At 43.2% G+C, this 19241-nt stretch overlaps 1 protein-coding gene across 24 annotated transcripts in view; it reads left to right on the top strand.

Annotated features, from left to right (window-relative positions):
- The window catches only part of nrg2a (neuregulin 2a), a 183622-nt gene that overhangs the window by 102298 nt on the left and 62083 nt on the right, over positions 1-19241 (top strand). For all 24 annotated transcript variants that reach the window (XR_008139019.1, XR_008139018.1, XR_008139013.1 and 21 more), the window contains exon 4: positions 16059-16179. Coding sequence is in view for 2 of the 24 variants with exons in the window: in XM_052520802.1 (XP_052376762.1) it covers positions 16059-16179 (121 nt within the window). In the remaining 22 variants the exon portion in view is untranslated. The remainder of the gene's footprint in view (positions 1-16058; positions 16180-19241) is intronic.

Raw genomic sequence — 19241 nt, 5'->3', positions numbered from 1 at the left:
CACACACACACACACACACACACACACACACACACACACACACACACACACACACACACACACTTACACACTCACACATCAAGCCTCTGACTTGAAGCACCGACTGGCAGCCAGTCATATTATCATTGAAATGTGAACCTGGGTGCCCTGTGGCGTTAGAAAACTATTTCTACACAAATGATTTAGTGAACTACTATTGTTGTTGTCAGCAGCTATCATATGTTCCCATGCACAGTGAGGACGTATCTTCCTTTAATAAATGTACCCATGGACAGTGAGGATGTTAGTTTCAACTGTTCTGCCTGCGGCTATGGAACCCTGACCTGTTCACCGGACGTGCTACCTGTCCCAGACCTGCTGTTTTCAACTCTCTAGAGACAGCAGGAGAGAGAGATACTCTGAATGATCGGCTATGAAAAATTGACATTTACTCCTGAGGTGCTGGCTTGCTGCACCCTCGACAACTACTGTGATTATTATTATTCGACCATGCTGGTCATTTATGAACATTTGAACATCTTGGCCATGTTCTGTTATAATCTCCACCCGGCACAGCCAGAAGAGGACTGGCCACCCCTCATAGCCTGGTTCCTCTCTAGGTTTCTTCCTAGGTGTTGGCCTTTCTAGGGAGTTTTTCCTAGCCAACGTGCTTCAACACCTGCATTGCTTGCTGTTTGGGGTTTTAGGCTGGGTTTCTGTACAGCACTTTGAGATATCAGCTGATGTAAGAAGGGCTATAAAAATCTATTTGATTTGATTTGAGGACGTATCTTCCTTTATTAAATGTACCATTGCACAGTGAGGTCTGAAATGGAGAGACTGTTAGAATCCCTTTGAGGAAAAGAACAGGGATGTTACACATAATGGAAAACACACAGATGCAGCAAGAATGCATGCAGTATAAATTGACCTCTAGAAAAGCGATAAGATATCCCGGTCCCAGCTGTAACAAGAGACATCTCAGAAATTCCCAGCCAAGACTGAGGAGGGGGCTGGGGGGGAGGGGGTCCGTGAAGGGCTTTCTACTCCAATGCTGGTATAGAGAGTTTAGCATTGAACTAGGTCAGGTTTTTTTTGGAGATGCCACCCTCTTTGTCAGTTGATGCCTGGGGCTTGCACTTTTGGACCTTTTCTCTGCCCAACCAGGTTCTTTCCCATGGTCTGGACCTGGTTTCTTCCAGTTAAGATATACAGTGCCATCAGAAAGTATTGACACCCTTTGACTTTTTCCAAATGTTGTTGTGTTACAGCCTGAATTTAAAATGTATGCAATTGAGATTATTTTGTCACTGGTCGACAAACAATACCTCATAATGTAAAAGTGGAATTATATATATGTTTTAATGTATTTAACAAAATAATAAAAAATGTAAAGCTTGCATGTCTTCTAGTCAATAAGTATTCAACCCCATTGTAATGGCAAGCTTAATTAAGTATAGGAGTAAAAATATGCTTAACAAGTCACATAATAAGTTGCATGGACTCACTCTGTGTGCAATAATAGTGTTTAACATGATGTATTAATCACTACTGCCTATCTGTACCCTACACATACAGATAATTGTATGGTCCCTCAGTCGAGCAGTGAATTTCAAACACAGATTCAACCACAAAGACCAGGTAGGATTTCCAAAGCCTCACAAAGATGGGAACCTATTGGTAAATGGGTAAAATAAGGGAAGCAGACATTGAATATCCCTTTGAGCATGGTGATGTTATTAATTAATTACACTTTTGATGTTGTATCAATACACCCAGTCACTACAAAGATACAGGTGTCCTTTCTAACTCAGTTGCCAGAGAGGAAGGTAACCACTCAGGGATTTCATCATGAGGCCAATGGTGATTTTATAACAGTTACAGAGTAATGTCTGTGATAGGAGACAACTGAGGATGGATCAACAACATTGTAGTTACTCCAAAATACTAACCTCATTGACAGAGTGAAAAGAAGGAAGCCTGAACAGAATAAAGAATATTCCTAAACATGCATCCTGTTTGTAACAGGGCACTAAATTAATACTGCAAAAAATATGGCAAAGCAATTATTTTTGTCCTGAATACAAAATGTTATGTTTGGTCCAAATCCAATGCAACACATTAATGAGTACCACTCTTCATATTTTCAAGCATAGGGGTGGCCGCCTCATGTTATGGGTATGCTTGTAATCGTTAAGGGATAGGGAGTTTTTCAGGATAAAAATAAACAGAATGTAGCTAAGCACAGGCAAAACCCTAGATACTAGGATATGAATTCACGTTTCAGCAGGACATTAACCTAAAAGACATGGACAATCTACACTGGAGTTGCTTACCAAGACGGCAGTGAATGTTCATGAGTAGCCTAATTATAGTTTTGACTTAAATCTGCTTGAAAATACACGAAAAGACTTGAAAATGGTTGTCTAGCAATGATCAACAACCAATTTGACAGAGCTTGAAGAATTCTGAAAAGAATAATGGACAAATATTGTACTCTCCAGGTGGGGAGAGTTCTTAGAGACTTACCCAGAAAGACTGTAATTGCTGCCAAGGGTGATTCTAACATGGATTTACTCAAGGGTGTGAATACTTACGTAATTGAGATATTTCAGTATTTCATTTTCAATACATTTGCAAACATTTCTGAAAACATGTTTTCACTTTGTCATTAGGTGGTATTGCGTGTAGATGTGTGATATTTTCTTTTTGTTGAATCCGTTTTGACTTCAGGCTGTAACACAACAAAATGTGGAATAAGTCAAGGCTATGAATACTTTGTGAAGGCACTGTAGGCTATGATGACTAATGGTGACTTACTGTATATACTGTAATATGACCTGGGTCCCACCTAAACTACACATCTCAAATCGTTCCTAGTTTGTAAGGTTTTTGGTTGCTGTGTTCACAGTTGGAAATTATATTTGTCCCTAGCTGCATATTCCATATTTAATAGCTCTCTTTCCTGAAACAAAACTGGATTACTTGGTGGTTTTCATGGACAAAGAGGAGTAATGAGCCTTATGGAATCTGCTGCTGAGAATATTTAATTACAGATATTGTCTGCATCTTAATAGAGACTGTTGTTTTCAGCAGTAGTTCCAAATGTGAAACATTTGTAATTTCTGGGTTGATACAATTCAACTTCCTCCACTGACTCTTTGTGGCCAGGGACAGACTACGTAATCATAACTGGACATCTGACCAGCGGGGGGCAGGTTAACCGAGATTAGTGTGGCCCTAGTGATGAGGATGCTGTTGATGTACTGTACTATATACTGTAATCACTCCATTGTTGAGGGTTGTGACTGAGGTGCAGAACAGGGCTAGCCTCTAGAATACATACTCTCTGAGCATATGCACAGAAGAAGTGCCTCAAGAAGAAAGAAAACTGCACAACAGGGACCTCACTTTAATTTTTACGACTTTCTTATAACCCTTTAGAGACCGCCGAAAGACAGACATGTTTATGAAGGTTTCCAGATGGCCCCTCTTGCACCCCCAGTCATTCTCTTCAGTTCTCTGGTCATGAAGGAATACTCTAACTCAGTGGCAAGGCCTCTTGGCCAAACCCCTGGGCTAGAGATAACACTGTGGAAATTCAGTCAGCCCTCGGACTAAAGGACAGCCCTCGGGCTAAAGGACCTAACCCTAAGGGAATGAGAGCAGGTAATCAAACCCAGTCTTAAAATCTCTGTGACAGGGGAACTGACCTACCCTTGGGGTTAAAGGATTGGTGAACCCGTCTCAGTCATGAGGCTTTTAATGTAAAGGGTCAGCCTGGTAGACCAAGATATTCCTCAGTCTCTGATGGTGAACTAACCTAGTCAGGAAGTTGACTTACTCAGCCTCATGGCTACCAAACATAAGAAACCCGGTTCATGAGAATGGAGTTGCTCCCTGAATGGTAAACTGCCACTGGCTCTAAGGCCTGTGGTACCATGCCGACCATGCTGGACAGGAGATACTGATCCAACGATATGGGCATGCTGTACGGAGAGGGAAGGCCATGGTTATGTCGTTGGACAGGAGATACTGATCCAACGATATGGGCATGCTGTACGGGGAGGGAAAGCCATGGTTCTGTCATTGGACAGGAGATACTGACCCAACCATAAGGGCATGCTGTACGGAGAGGGAAAGCCGTGGTTCTGTTGTTGGACAGGAGATACTGACCCAACCATAAGGGCATGCTGTACGGAGAGGGAAAGCCGTGGTTCTGTTGTTGGACAGGAGATACTGATCCAACCATATGGGCATGCTGTACGGAGAAGGAAAGCCATGGTTCTGTCATTGGACAGGAGATACTGATCCAACGATATGGGCATGCTGTACGGAGAGGGAAAGCCATGGTTCTGTTGTTGGACAGGAGATACTGATCCAACCATAAGGGCATGCTGTACGGAGAAGGAAAGCCATGGTTCTGTCATTGGACAGGAGATACTGATCCAACCATAAGGGCATGCTGTACGGAGAAGGAAAGCCATGGTTCTGTCATTGGACAGGAGATACTGATCCAACCATAAGGGCATGCTGTACGGAGAAGGAAAGCCATGGTTCTGTCATTGGACAGGAGATACTGATCCAACCATAAGGGCATGCTGTACGGAGAAGGAAAGCCATGGTTCTGTCATTGGACAGGAGATACTGATCCAACCATAAGGGCATGCTGTACGGAGAGGGAAAGCCATGGTTCTGTCATTGGACAGGAGATACTGATCCAACCATAAGGGCATGCTGTACGGAGAGGGAAAGCCATGGTTCTGTCATTGGACAGGAGATACTGATCCAACCATAAGGGCATGCTGTACGGGGAGTGAAGCTCCCTATTTCTATCTTCTAGACGCTATGATCAAGATGAAGCGTCTCATTTGTCACCCATTTTTGGCAGTCCCATTCCTTGCCTGCCTCATGAGGATAAATGCAGATAAAGGCCCTGTCGGTGTCTTCTGCTGTAAAGAGAGAGAGGGTGAGAGAAAGAGATCTTAAAATCAAAAGTTATTTAGTGTAATGAGACATGCATTATTTTCATTTCCTTTATTGTGTTTTGTAGGAAAATAGTGTGGTCTACTTTCTCCCTGCCTTGATCATCAGTTGGTATTGAAGAGAATGCTACTTATTTAGATGCATGAGAAGCAGTTGGTTTTCTCTGTGCACTGAGCTGTCTGAGCTCAACATTCCCTCTCAATCGGCTGTGCATATAGTGTATATCGGAAATATTACCTGGATTAAACTGAAGCAATACTTTATTTCCATGCTATGCAAAAAGAGCACCCTGGCATCACTGATTATCAAAGACACTTAAATCACCTATAATCCAATAACGCAACAACTAATACAAAATCTAATTGGTAGTGATGGTAGTCTACAGAGGGGTTAGTAATGGAGCAGAAAGCGTTGGATGACATTAACAGTGTGGGAGTGTTACTCAACCATCTACAACATATTTGGTGTTTTACACTAATTCTACACTAGTTCTACACTGTCTTTATGTATTCCACAAACACAGACTGGTGCCGAATGTACATACCGTCTGATTCACCACAGTCTCTTCTCTGAATGGCACAGCTTTTGTAACTTTAAAAAACTATTTGCTATATTATCCGGATAACAGTTCTCATATATCACAATTATGCATTTGGACATTTGGAATCCCCTCACACAAGAGTTAAGTCAACAAGACAATAAGAGAGGATCATATACTTTGACATAACGGATGAGAGAGCATGTGGTAGCATGATTTTACAACTAAGCTTTCTTTAAAAGACACTAGTGCTCCTGCTCCAAATAAGTTTCATGTGCAGTGGTTAACCCATGTCATTAGTTCTCCTCACAGATAAACAAGTAGTAGAGCCTGGGTACTATAAACTGTCTCCCTCCTGGCAAGGCCGGAGCAGCTCCGCTCCTCTCAGAGACAGATACTACGACACACTACACAGCTGGACTTGGGCCAGTGTCCATCTATGTATTGTGCAAGCTGCAGAGAACACTGTTATTAGTAAAGTGTATGGTGCTTTTGTTCGGGGATGTTTTATGCCCTTCTTCCAATCCCCTGCCATGTAATGTAATGGACAGTGAGTGAGAGAACTGTGGATTTGAGGGGCCGGGGGGATCTTCCGACCAGTACAATTAGTCCGTCACACAATACATTTTTTGTCTGATTTGTTGCTATAGGTTTCTCTAACTGCAGTGATGTATCGTCAATTCTAGCTCAAGCTTTGTGCCCTTTCAGAGAAAAAGTATTCCTATTGGGATTGTGGATTATTGACCATTGATTGACAACGGTTTCTGCAATATATGTATTTAGCTTCAGAAGAGGTTCCATGCAGTGGCGCAGCGTAGTTTAGCAGAAAACGTTGCTGTTTTAGAGCTCAGGAATTCTTGAAAGATCCACAAATATGTGTCTTCATATTAACACAATTTTAAATGTATATTTTGATAGACCAAAGCATCAGTTATCATTGCATGTAAAGGGTCAACCTCCTGTCATAAAATGCAACAAACTGGATTTACGTCGACTCTGTCAGACACCATAAAAGGCAGTTCATTTGTACTGTTATTGTCCAACAAGTGTTTCATGGCCTTGATTGTTTAATTCAAACATTTGATTTTTCAAATATGTAACACAAATCTCCAAACTTCTTTCTGTTTTGTTTTATAGCTCTAACATGCTCCAGGGCCAGTTTCTCTACATTTAGAACAGAAATCAACATGTATTATCCTTTAGGTCTAGCATAGAAAATACTTCAATAATCGTCAACTACTTCACTGATGGAGTTAATATTTTAGGGGGAAAAATTCAGCGAAAATATTTTAAATCACAATAATTATTTAATAATAATAACAATAATTTCAGGCATTGTAACGGCTGTCGTGGGAAAAAGCAGAGGACCAAAGCGCAGCGTGGTTAGTGTTCATCTTTTTAATAAGAAACGGAACACTTCAAAAATACAAAACAACAAAGTCACAACCAAAACAGTTCTATCTGGTGCAGACACACAAAGACTGAAAATAACCATCCACTAAACAAAGGAAAACAGCCTAACTAAATATGGTTCTCAATCAGGGACAACGATAGACAGCTGCCCCTGATTGAGAACCATATCAGGCCAGACACAGAAATAGAAAATATAGAAAAATTAACATAGACTGCCCACCCCAACTCACGCCCTATACAGGTCAGGTTAGCATCAATGTCTCTGTCCCAATTACAGGTCAGGTTAGCATCAATGTCTCTGTCTCAATTACAGATCAGGTTAGCAGCAATGTCTCTGTCTCAATTACAGGTCAGGTTAGCATCAATGTCAGGTTAGCTGTCTCTGTCTCTGTCCAATGTCTCTGTCTCATTACAGATCAGGTTAGCATCAATGTCTCTGTCTCAATTCCAGGTCAGTTACAGATCTGTCTCAGGTTAGCATCAATGTCTCTGTCTCAATTACAGGTCAGGTTAGCATCAATGTCTCTGTCTCAATTACAGTCTCAATCAGGTTAGCAGCAATGTCTCTGTCTCAATTACAGGTCAGGTTAGCATCAATGTCTCTGTCTCAATTACAGATCAGGTTAGCATCAATGTCTCTGTCTGTCCTGTCAGTTACAGGTCAGGTTAGCATCAATGTCTCTGTCTCAATTACAGGTCAGGTTAGCATCAATGTCTCTGTCTCAATTACAGGTCAGGTTAGCATCAATGTCTCTGTCTCTGTCCCAGTTACAGATCAGGTTAGCATCAATGTCTCTGTCTCTGTCCCAGTTACAGATCAGGTTAGCATCAATGTCTCTGTCTCAATTACAGGTCAGGTTAGCATCAATGTCTCTGTCTCAATTACAGGTCAGGTTAGCATCAATGTCTCTGTCTCAATTACAGGTCAGGTTAGCATCAATGTCTCTGTCTCTGTCCCAGTTACAGATCAGGTTAGCATCAATGTCTCTGTCTCTGTCCCAGTTACAGGTCAGGTTAGCATCAATGTCTCTGTCTCAATTACAGGTCAGGTTAGCATCAATGTCTCTGTCTCAATTACAGGTCAGGTTAGCATCAATGTCTCTGTCTCAATTACAGGTCAGGTTAGCATCAATGTCTCTGTCTCAATTACAGGTCAGGTTAGCATCAATGTCTCTGTCTCAATTACAGGTCAGGTTAGCATCAATGTCTCTGTCTCAATTACAGGTCAGGTTAGCATCAATGTCTCTGTCTCAATTACAGGTCAGGTTAGCATCAATGTCTCTGTCTCAATTACAGGTCAGGTTAGCATCAATGTCTCTGTCCCAATTACAGGTCAGGTTAGCATCAATGTCTCTGTCTCAATTACAGGTCAGGTTAGCATCAATGTCTCTGTCTCAATTACAGATCAGGTTAGCATCAATGTCTCTGTCTCAATTACAGGTCAGGTTAGCATCAATGTCTCTGTCTCAATTACAGGTCAGGTTAGCATCAATGTCTCTGTCTCAATTACAGGTCAGGTTAGCATCAATGTCTCTGTCTCAATTACAGGTCAGGTTAGCATCAATGTCTCTGTCTCAATTACAGGTCAGGTTAGCATCAATGTCTCTGTCTCAATTACAGGTCAGGTTAGCATCAATGTCTCTGTCTCAATTACAGGTCAGGTTAGCATCAATGTCTCTGTCTCAATTACAGGTCAGGTTAGCATCAATGTCTCTGTCTCATTTACAGGTCAGGTTAGCATCAATGTCTCTGTCTCAATTACAGATCAGGTTAGCATCAATGTCTCTGTCTCAATTACAGGTCAGGTTAGCATCAATGTCTCTGTCTCAATTACAGGTCAGGTTAGCATCAATGTCTCTGTCTCTGTCTCAATTACAGGTCAGGTTAGCATCAATGTCTCTGTACCAATTACAGGTCAGGTTAGCATCAATGTCTCTGTCTCAATTACAGGTCAGGTTAGCATCAATGTCTCTGTCTCAATTACAGGTCAGGTTAGCATCAATGTCTCTGTCTCAATTACAGGTCAGGTTAGCATCAATGTCTCTGTCTCAATTACAGGTCAGGTTAGCATCAATGTCTCTGTCTCTGTCTCAATTACAGGTCAGGTTAGCATCAATATCTCTGTCTCAATTACAGGTCAGGTTAGCATCAATATCTCTGTCTCAATTACAGGTCAGGTTAGCATCAATGTCTCTGTCTCAATTACAGGTCAGGTTAGCATCAATGTCTCTGTCTCTGTCCCAATTACAGGTCAGGTTAGCATCAATGTCTCTGTCTCAATTACAGGTCAGGTTAGCATCAATGTATCTGTCTCAATTACAGGTCAGGTTAGCATCAATGTATCTGTCTCAATGTCTCTGTCTCACAGGTCAGGTTAGCATCAATGTCTCTGTCTCAATTACAGGTCAGGTTAGCATCAATGTCTCTGTCTCAATTACAGATCAGGTTAGCATCATTGTCTCTGTCTCAATTACAGGTCAGGTTAGCATCAATGTCTCTGTCTCAATTACAGGTCAGGTTAGCATCAATGTCTCTGTCTCTGTCTCAATTACAGGTCAGGTTAGCATCAATGTCTCTGTCTCAATTACAGGTCAGGTTAGCATCAATGTCTCTGTCTCAATTACAGGTCAGGTTAGCATCAATGTCTCTGTCTCAATTACAGGTCAGGTTAGCATCAATGTCTCTGTCTCAATTACAGGTCAGGTTAGCATCAATGTCTCTGTCTCAATTACAGGTCAGGTTAGCATCAATGTCTCTGTCTCAATTACAGGTCAGGTTAGCATCAATGTCTCTGTCTCAATTACAGGTCAGGTTAGCATCAATATCTCTGTCTCAATTACAGGTCAGGTTAGCATCAATATCTCTGTCTCAATTACAGGTCAGGTTAGCATCAATGTCTCTGTCTCAATTACAGGTCAGGTTAGCATCAATGTCTCTGTCTCTGTCCCAATTACAGGTCAGGTTAGCATCAATGTCTCTGTCTCAATTACAGGTCAGGTTAGCATCAATGTATCTGTCTCAATTACAGGTCAGGTTAGCATCAATGTATCTGTCTCAATTACAGGTCAGGTTAGCATCAATGTCTCTGTCTCAATTACAGGTCAGGTTAGCATCAATGTCTCTGTCTCAATTACAGATCAGGTTAGCATCAATGTCTCTGTCTCAATTACAGGTCAGGTTAGCATCAATGTCTCTGTCCCAATTACAGGTCAGGTTAGCATCAATGTCTCTGTCCCAATTACAGGTCAGGTTAGCATCAATGTCTCTGTCTCAATTACAGGTCAGGTTAGCATCAATGTCTCTGTCCCAATTACAGATCAGGTTAGCATCAATGTCTCTGTCTCAATTACAGGTCAGGTTAGCATCAATGTCTCTGTCTCAATTACAGATCAGGTTAGCATCAATATCTCTGTCTCAATTACAGATCAGGTTAGCATCAATGTCTCTGTCTCAATTACAGATCAGGTTAGCATCAATGTCTCTGTCTCAATTACAGATCAGGTTAGCATCAATGTCTCTGTCTCAATTACAGATCAGGTTAGCATCAATGTCTCTGTCTCAATTACAGATCAGGTTAGCATCAATGTCTCTGTCTCAATTACAGATCAGGTTAGCATCAATGTCTCTGTCTCAATTACAGGTCAGGTTAGCATCAATGTCTCTGTCTCAATTACAGATCAGGTTAGCATCAATATCTCTGTCTCAATTACAGATCAGGTTAGCATCAATGTCTCTGTCTCAATTACAGATCAGGTTAGCATCAATATCTCTGTCTCAATTACAGATCAGGTTAGCATCAATGTCTCTGTCTCAATTACAGATCAGGTTAGCATCAATATCTCTGTCTCAATTACAGATCAGGTTAGCATCAATGTCTCTGTCTCAATTACAGGTCAGGTTAGCATCAATGTCTCTGTCTCAATTACAGGTCAGGTTAGCATCAATGTCTCTGTCTCAATTACAGATCAGGTTAGCATCAATATCTCTGTCTCAATTACAGATCAGGTTAGCATCAATATCTCTGTCTCTGTCCCAATTACAGGTCAGGTTAGCATCAATATCTCTGTCTCAATTACAGATCAGGTTAGCATCAATATCTCTGTCTCAATTACAGGTCAGGTTAGCATCAATGTCTCTGTCCCAATTACAGATCAGGTTAGCATCAATATCTCTGTCTCTGTCCCAATTACAGGTCAGGTTAGCATCAATGTCTCTGTCTCAATTACAGATCAGGTTAGCATCAATATCTCTGTCTCTGTTCCAATTACAGGTCAGTTTAGCATCAATGTCTCTGTCTCAATTACAGGTCAGGTTAGCATCAATGTCTCTGTCCCAATTACAGGTCAGGTTAGCATCAATGTCTCTGTCCCAATTACAGATCAGGTTAGCATCAATGTCTCTGTCTCAATTACAGGTCAGGTTAGCATCAATGTCTCTGTCTCAATTACAGGTCAGGTTAGCATCAATGTCTCTGTCTCTGTCTCAATTACAGGTCAGGTTAGCATCAATGTCTCTGTCTCAATTACAGGTCAGGTTAGCATCAATGTCTCTGTCTCAATTACAGGTCAGGTTAGCATCAATGTCTCTGTCTCAATTACAGGTCAGGTTAGCATCAATGTCTCTGTCTCAATTACAGGTCAGGTTAGCATCAATGTCTCTGTCTCAATTACAGGTCAGGTTAGCATCAATGTCTCTGTCTCAATTACAGATCAGGTTACTATCAATGTCTCTGTCTCAATTACAGATCAGGTTAGCATCAATGTCTCTGTCCCAATTACAGGTCAGGTTAGCATCAATGTCTCTGTCTCAATTACAGGTCAGGTTAGCATCAATGTCTCTGTCTCAATTACAGATCAGGTTAGCATCAATGTCTCTGTCTCAATTACAGGTCAGGTTAGCATCAATGTCTCTGTCTCAATTACAGATCAGGTTAGCATCAATATCTCTGTCTCAATTACAGATCAGGTTAGCATCAATGTCTCTGTCTCAATTACAGGTCAGGTTAGCATCAATGTCTCTGTCTCAATTACAGATCAGGTTAGCATCAATGTCTCTGTCTCAATTACAGATCAGGTTAGCATCAATATCTCTGACTCAATTACAGATCAGGTTAGCATCAATGTCTCTGTCTCAATTACAGGTCAGGTTAGCATCAATGTCTCTGTCTCAATTACAGGTCAGGTTAGCATCAATGTCTCTGTCTCAATTACAGATCAGGTTAGCATCAATATCTCTGTCTCAATTACAGATCAGGTTAGCATCAATATCTCTGTCTCTGTCCCAATTACAGGTCAGGTTAGCATCAATATCTCTGTCTCAATTACAGGTCAGGTTAGCATCAATGTCTCTGTCCCAATTACAGATCAGGTTAGCATCAATATCTCTGTCTCTGTCCCAATTACAGGTCAGGTTAGCATCAATGTCTCTGTCTCAATTACAGATCAGGTTAGCATCAATATCTCTGTCTCTGTCCCAATTACAGGTCAGGTTAGCATCAATGTCTCTGTCTCAATTACAGGTCAGGTTAGCATCAATGTCTCTGTCTCAATTACAGGTCAGGTTAGCATCAATGTCTCTGTCTCAATTACAGATCAGGTTAGCATCAATGTCTCTGTCTCAATTACAGGTCAGGTTAGCATCAATGTCTCTGTCTCAATTACAGGTCAGGTTAGCATCAATGTCTCTGTCTCTGTCTCAATTACAGGTCAGGTTAGCATCAATGTCTCTGTCTCAATTACAGGTCAGGTTAGCATCAATGTCTCTGTCTCAATTACAGGTCAGGTTAGCATCAATGTCTCTGTCTCAATTACAGGTCAGGTTAGCATCAATGTCTCTGTCTCAATTACAGGTCAGGTTAGCATCAATGTCTCTGTCTCAATTACAGGTCAGGTTAGCATCAATGTCTCTGTCTCAATTACAGGTCAGGTTAGCATCAATATCTCTGTCTCAATTACAGGTCAGGTTAGCATCAATATCTCTGTCTCAATTACAGGTCAGGTTAGCATCAATGTCTCTGTCTCAATTACAGGTCAGGTTAGCATCAATGTCTCTGTCTCAATTACAGGTCAGGTTAGCATCAATGTCTCTGTCTCTGTCCCAATTACAGGTCAGGTTAGCATCAATGTCTCTGTCTCAATTACAGGTCAGGTTAGCATCAATGTCTCTGTCTCAATTACAGGTCAGGTTAGCATCAATGTCTCTGTCTCAATTACAGGTCAGGTTAGCATCAATGTCTCTGTCTCAATTACAGGTCAGGTTAGCATCAATGTCTCTGTCCCAATTACAGGTCAGGTTAGCATCAATGTCTCTGTCTCTGTCTCAATTACAGGTCAGGTTAGCATCAATGTCTCTGTCCCAATTACAGGTCAGGTTAGCATCAATGTCTCTGTCCCAATTACAGGTCAGGTTAGCATCAATGTCTCTGTCTCAATTACAGGTCAGGTTAGCATCAATGTCTCTGTCCCAATTACAGATCAGGTTAGCATCAATGTCTCTGTCTCAATTACAGATCAGGTTAGCATCAATGTCTCTGTCTCAATTACAGATCAGGTTAGCATCAATGTCTCTGTCTCAATTACAGATCAGGTTAGCATCAATGTCTCTGTCTCAATTACAGATCAGGTTAGCATCAATGTCTCTGTCTCAATTACAGATCAGGTTAGCATCAATATCTCTGTCTCAATTACAGATCAGGTTAGCATCAATGTCTCTGTCTCAATTACAGGTCAGGTTAGCATCAATGTCTCTGTCTCAATTACAGATCAGGTTAGCATCAATATCTCTGTCTCAATTACAGATCAGGTTAGCATCAATATCTCTGTCTCAATTACAGATCAGGTTAGCATCAATGTCTCTGTCTCAATTACAGATCAGGTTAGCATCAATGTCTCTGTCTCAATTACAGATCAGGTTAGCATCAATATCTCTGACTCAATTACAGATCAGGTTAGCATCAATGTCTCTGTCTCAATTACAGGTCAGGTTAGCATCAATGTCTCTGTCTCAATTACAGATCAGGTTAGCATCAATATCTCTGTCTCAATTACAGATCAGGTTAGCATCAATATCTCTGTCTCTGTCCCAATTACAGGTCAGGTTAGCATCAATATCTCTGTCTCTGTCCCAATTACAGATCAGGTTAGCATCAATATCTCTGTCTCAATTACAGGTCAGGTTAGCATCAATGTCTCTGTCCCAATTACAGATCAGGTTAGCATCAATATCTCTGTCTCTGTCCCAATTACAGGTCAGGTTAGCATCAATGTCTCTGTCTCAATTACAGATCAGTTTAGCATCAATATCTCTGTCTCTGTCCCAATTACAGGTCAGGTTAGCATCAATGTCTCTGTCTCAATTACAGGTCAGGTTAGCATCAATGTCTCTGTCCCAATTACAGGTCAGGTTAGCATCAATGTCTCTGTCTCAATTACAGGTCAGGTTAGCATCAATATCTCTGTCCCAATTACAGGTCAGGTTAGCATCAATGTCTCTGTCTCAATTACAGGTCAGGTTAGCATCAATGTCTCTGTCCCAATTACAGGTCAGGTTAGCATTAATGTCTCTGTTTCAATTACAGGTCAGGTTAGCAGCAATGTCTTTCTCTTGGTCCCGGTCTTTCTTTCTTTCTTTCTCCCTCTTCCTCATTTTCTTCCTATAACGATATCCCTCTGTGTTCCTGACGACTGTGTGATCACGTTCTCCTTAGCCGATGTGAGCAAGACCTTTAAACAGATCAACATTCACAAGGCCACAAGGCCAGACTGATTACCAGGACGTTCCCTATAGCATGCGCAGACCAACTGGCAAGTGTCTTCTCTGACATTTTCAACCTCTCCCTGACAAAGTATGTAATACCTTTATGTTTCAAGCAGACCACCATAGAAAGCGAAGGTAACCTGCCTTAATGACTACCGCCCCGTAGTACTCACGTCGGTAGCCATGAAGTGCTTTGAAAGGCTGGTCATGGCTCACATCAACACCATTATCCCAGAAACCCTAGACCCACTCCAATTTGCATACCACCCCAACAGATCCACAGATGACACAATCTACTTGAATAAAAGGAACACCTATGTGAGAATGCTGTTAATTGACTACAGCTCAGTGTTCAACACCATAATGCCCTCAAAGCTCATCACTAAGCTAAGGACCATGGGACTAAACACCTCTCTCTGAAACTGGATCCTGTACTTCCTGATGGGCCGACCCCAGGTAGTAAGGGTAGGCAAAACACATCTGCCATGCTGATCGTCAACACAGTGGCCCCTCAGGGGTGCGTGCTTAGTCCCCTCCTGTACTCTCTGTTTACCCACAACTGCGTGGCCAAGCATGACTCCAACAGTCAGCGTGACATTCAGTCATTCCATTCCAAAGATCTGAATCGGAGATATAAACAAGGACTCTTACGCTCTGTAAGGGGAAATATTTATCTTTGCTCATTGAGTGTCTTGAGTCAGTGTCAACACTACTGAGAGAGACAATGCAATTCGTGGAAGGAAAGACCTGACCGTTTAAAGTGGAGGATGAGTGAAATGAGTGAAATGACTGTTTCTGTCTTGCATTGTATATAAAATCACTCACAAAACAACAAGTGATTGACCTGATAAGAAACTTCATCTGGAGTTGCAGCACCTGTATCTATGAGTTTACCTTCATGACAATGTAGAATATTTCACTGTGTTTTAAGACATATGACATCTCTTCTACATATTTCCCCGGTATAGAGCCCTCTTAGTTTCAAGTATAATTTGACAAAATATACATTGCATCTCAACTCCAGTAACAAAAGCTCTAACTGTCTACAGTACTGTTATGGCTGTGTTATTTAAGCATTAAGGACCGAGGGGGTGTGGTATACAGTATGGACAATATACCACGGCAAAGGGCTGTTCTTAAGCATGACACAATGCTGAGTGCCTGGATACAGCCCTTAGCCTTGGTATATTGGCCATGCACCACAAACCACAGAGATGCCTTATTGCTATTATAAACTGGTTACCAATGTAATTTGAAGAGTAAAAAAACATGTTGTTTTGTCATACCCATGGTATACGGTCTGATATACCATGGCTTTCAGCCAATCAGCATTCAGTGCAGGAATCACGCAGTTTATAATAACATGTAACTCTGTCTTACTCTGCAGTAACTACCACACCGTCTCCAGGCTCGGGCCATGCCAGAAGATGCAATGACTCAGAGAAGGCCTACTGCGTGAACGGCGGCGACTGTTACTTCATACATGGTATCAATCAGTTCTCCTGCAAGTGAGTCCTCTCTGTTCTTTCGGAATTCTTCACAGTGCACCGTTTGGTGGTATTGTTCTCTTTGTTTGGACTCTGCATGGACTGTTTCATTTGTTGTTAGGCTACGTCTTCTTTAATTAGCGTCAATCAATTAAAATCAAAGTTTATTGGTTATGTACACAGTTCAGTAGATGTTGTCGTGAAATGTTACTAGTCAATAACAATTCAGTAAAATGTAAAACAAGTACACAAATAATAAAACCAATATATATATTGTAGTGAGAGATGAATTGTTAATACTTCTGTTTTTCTCTCCACTCCTAAATCCCGTATGTAATTCTTTACAGAAAGAGTAGAGTTGTATGATGCTTCAGTTGTCCACTGTTGTTCAGTCGCTGTCGATCACATTCGTCCTCTCATTGCATTGATAGAATTAACATTCCAGTCAAGTGAATTCAGAGCCCTTTTCCCTATACCCTTCCACTGATCCTCAACCCCCTCTATCACCCCACCACTCCCTCTATCACCCCACCACCCCCCTCTATCACCCTGTCTATCCCCCTCTATCACCCCACCACTCCCCTCTATCACCCTGTCTATCCCCCTCTATCACCCCACCACTCCCCTCTATCACCCTGTCTATCCCCCTCTATCACCCCACCACCCCCCTCTATCACCCTGTCTATCCCCCTCTATCACCCCACCACTCCCCTCTATCACCCTGTCTATCCCCCTCTATCACCCCACCACTCCCCTCTATCACCCTGTCTATCCCCCTCTATCACCCCACCACTCCCCTCTATCACCCTGTCTATCCCCCTCTATCCCCCCACCACCCCCCTCTATCACCCTGTCTATCCCCCTCTATCACCCCACCACCCCCCTCTATCACCCTGTCTATCCCCCTCTATCACCCCACCACCCCCCTCTATCACCCTGTCTATCCCCCTCTATCACCCCACCACCCCCTCTATCACCCTGTCTATCCCCTCTATCACCCCACCACCCCCTCTATCACCCTGTCTATCCCCCTCTATCACCCCACCACTCCCTCTATCACCCCACCACCCCCTCTATCACCCCACCACTCCCTCTATCACCCTGTCTATCCCCCTCTATCACCCTGTCTATCCCCCTCTATCACCCTGTCTATCCCCCTCTATCACCCTGTCTATCCCCCTCTATCACCCTGTCTATCCCCCTCTATCACCCTGTCTATCCCCCTCTATCACCCCACCACCCCCTCTATCACCCTGTCTATCCCCCTCTATCACCCTGTCTATCCCCCTCTATCACCCTGTCTATCCCCCTCTATCACCCTGTCTATCCCCCTCTATCACCCTGTCTATCCCCCTCTATCACCCTGTCTATCCCCCTCTATCACCCCACCACCCCCTCTATCACCCTGTCTATCCCCCTCTATCACCCTGTCTATCCCCCTCTATCACCCTGTCTATCCCCCTCTATCACCCCACCACCCCCTCTATCACCCTGTCTATCCCCCTCTATCACCCTGTCTATCCCCCCTCTATCACCCTGTCTATCCCCCTCTATCACCCCACCACCCCCCACCTATCACCCTGTCTATCCCCCTCTATCACCCCACCACTCCCTCTATCACCCTGTCTATCCCCCTCTATCACCCTGTCTATCCCTCTCTATCACCCCACCACTCCCTCTATCACCCTGTCTGTCCCCCTCTATCACCCCACCCCTCCCCTCTATCATCCTGTCTATCCCCCCTCTATCACCCCATCACCCCCTCTATCACCCTGTCTATCCCCCTCTATCACCCTGTCTATCCCCCCTCTATCACCCTGTCTATCCCCCCTCTATCACCCCACCACCCCCCTCTATCACACTGTCTATCCCCCCTCTATCACCCCACCACTCCCCTCTATCACCCTGTCTATCCCCCTCTATCACCCCACCACTCCCTCTATCACCCCGTCTATCCCCCCTCTATCACCCCACCACTCCCCTCTATCACCCTGTCTATCCCCCCTCTATCACCCCACCACTCCCTCTATCACCCGGTCTATCCCCCTCTATCACCCCACCACCCCCTCTATCACCCTGTCTATCCCCCTCTATCACCCCACCACCCCCTCTATCACCCTGTCTATCACCCTGTCTATCCCCCTCTATCCCCCATCCATCTACCTCTCCCCCCTCTATCACCCTGTCTATCCCCCCTCTATCACCCCACCACTCCCCTCTATCAACCTGTCTATCCCCCCTCTATGACCCCGTCCATCTACCTCTATCCCCCTCTATCACCCCACCACCCCCTCTATCACCCTGTCTATCCCCCATACCCCATCCATCTACCTCTATCACCCTGTCTATACCCCCTCTATCACCCCACCACCCCTCTATCACCCTGTCTATCCCCTCTATCACCCCATCCATCTACCTCTATCACCCTGTCTGTCACACCATCAATCCCCCCTATATCACCCCATCCACCCCCCTCTATTAGCAACACAAACATGTCCACACACACACACACACACACACACACACACACACACACACACACACACACACACACACACACACACACACACACACACACACACACACACACACACACACACACACACACGATAACATATGCACTATACATTCACATGGATTTAGTACTGTAGATATGTGGTGGTGGTGGAGTAGGGGCCTGAGGGCACACAGTGTGTTGTGAAATCTGTGAATGTATTGTATTATGTTTTAAAATAGTATGAACTGCCTTAATTTTGCTGGACACCAGGAAGAGTAGCTGCTGCTTTGGCAACATAAATACAAATACAAATATAAGTCACCCCATCCATCTACCTCTATCACCCCATCCATCTACCTCTATCACCCCTCTATCACCCCATCCATCTACCTCTATCACCCCATCCATCTACCTCTATCACCCCTCTATCACCCCATCCATCTACCTCTATCACCCCATCCATCTACCTCTATCACCCCTCTATCACCCCATCCATCTACCTCTATCACCCCTCTATCACCCCATCTATCCTCCCTCTATCACCCCATCTATCCTCCCTCTATCACCCCGCTATCACCCCATCTAT

Source organism: Oncorhynchus keta, chromosome 6, assembly GCF_023373465.1.
Source record: "Oncorhynchus keta strain PuntledgeMale-10-30-2019 chromosome 6, Oket_V2, whole genome shotgun sequence".
NCBI classification, from domain to species: Eukaryota; Metazoa; Chordata; class Actinopteri; order Salmoniformes; family Salmonidae; genus Oncorhynchus; species Oncorhynchus keta.
The sequence above is the reverse complement of the archived record's forward strand: the minus strand, read 5'-3'. Positions and strand labels throughout refer to the sequence as shown.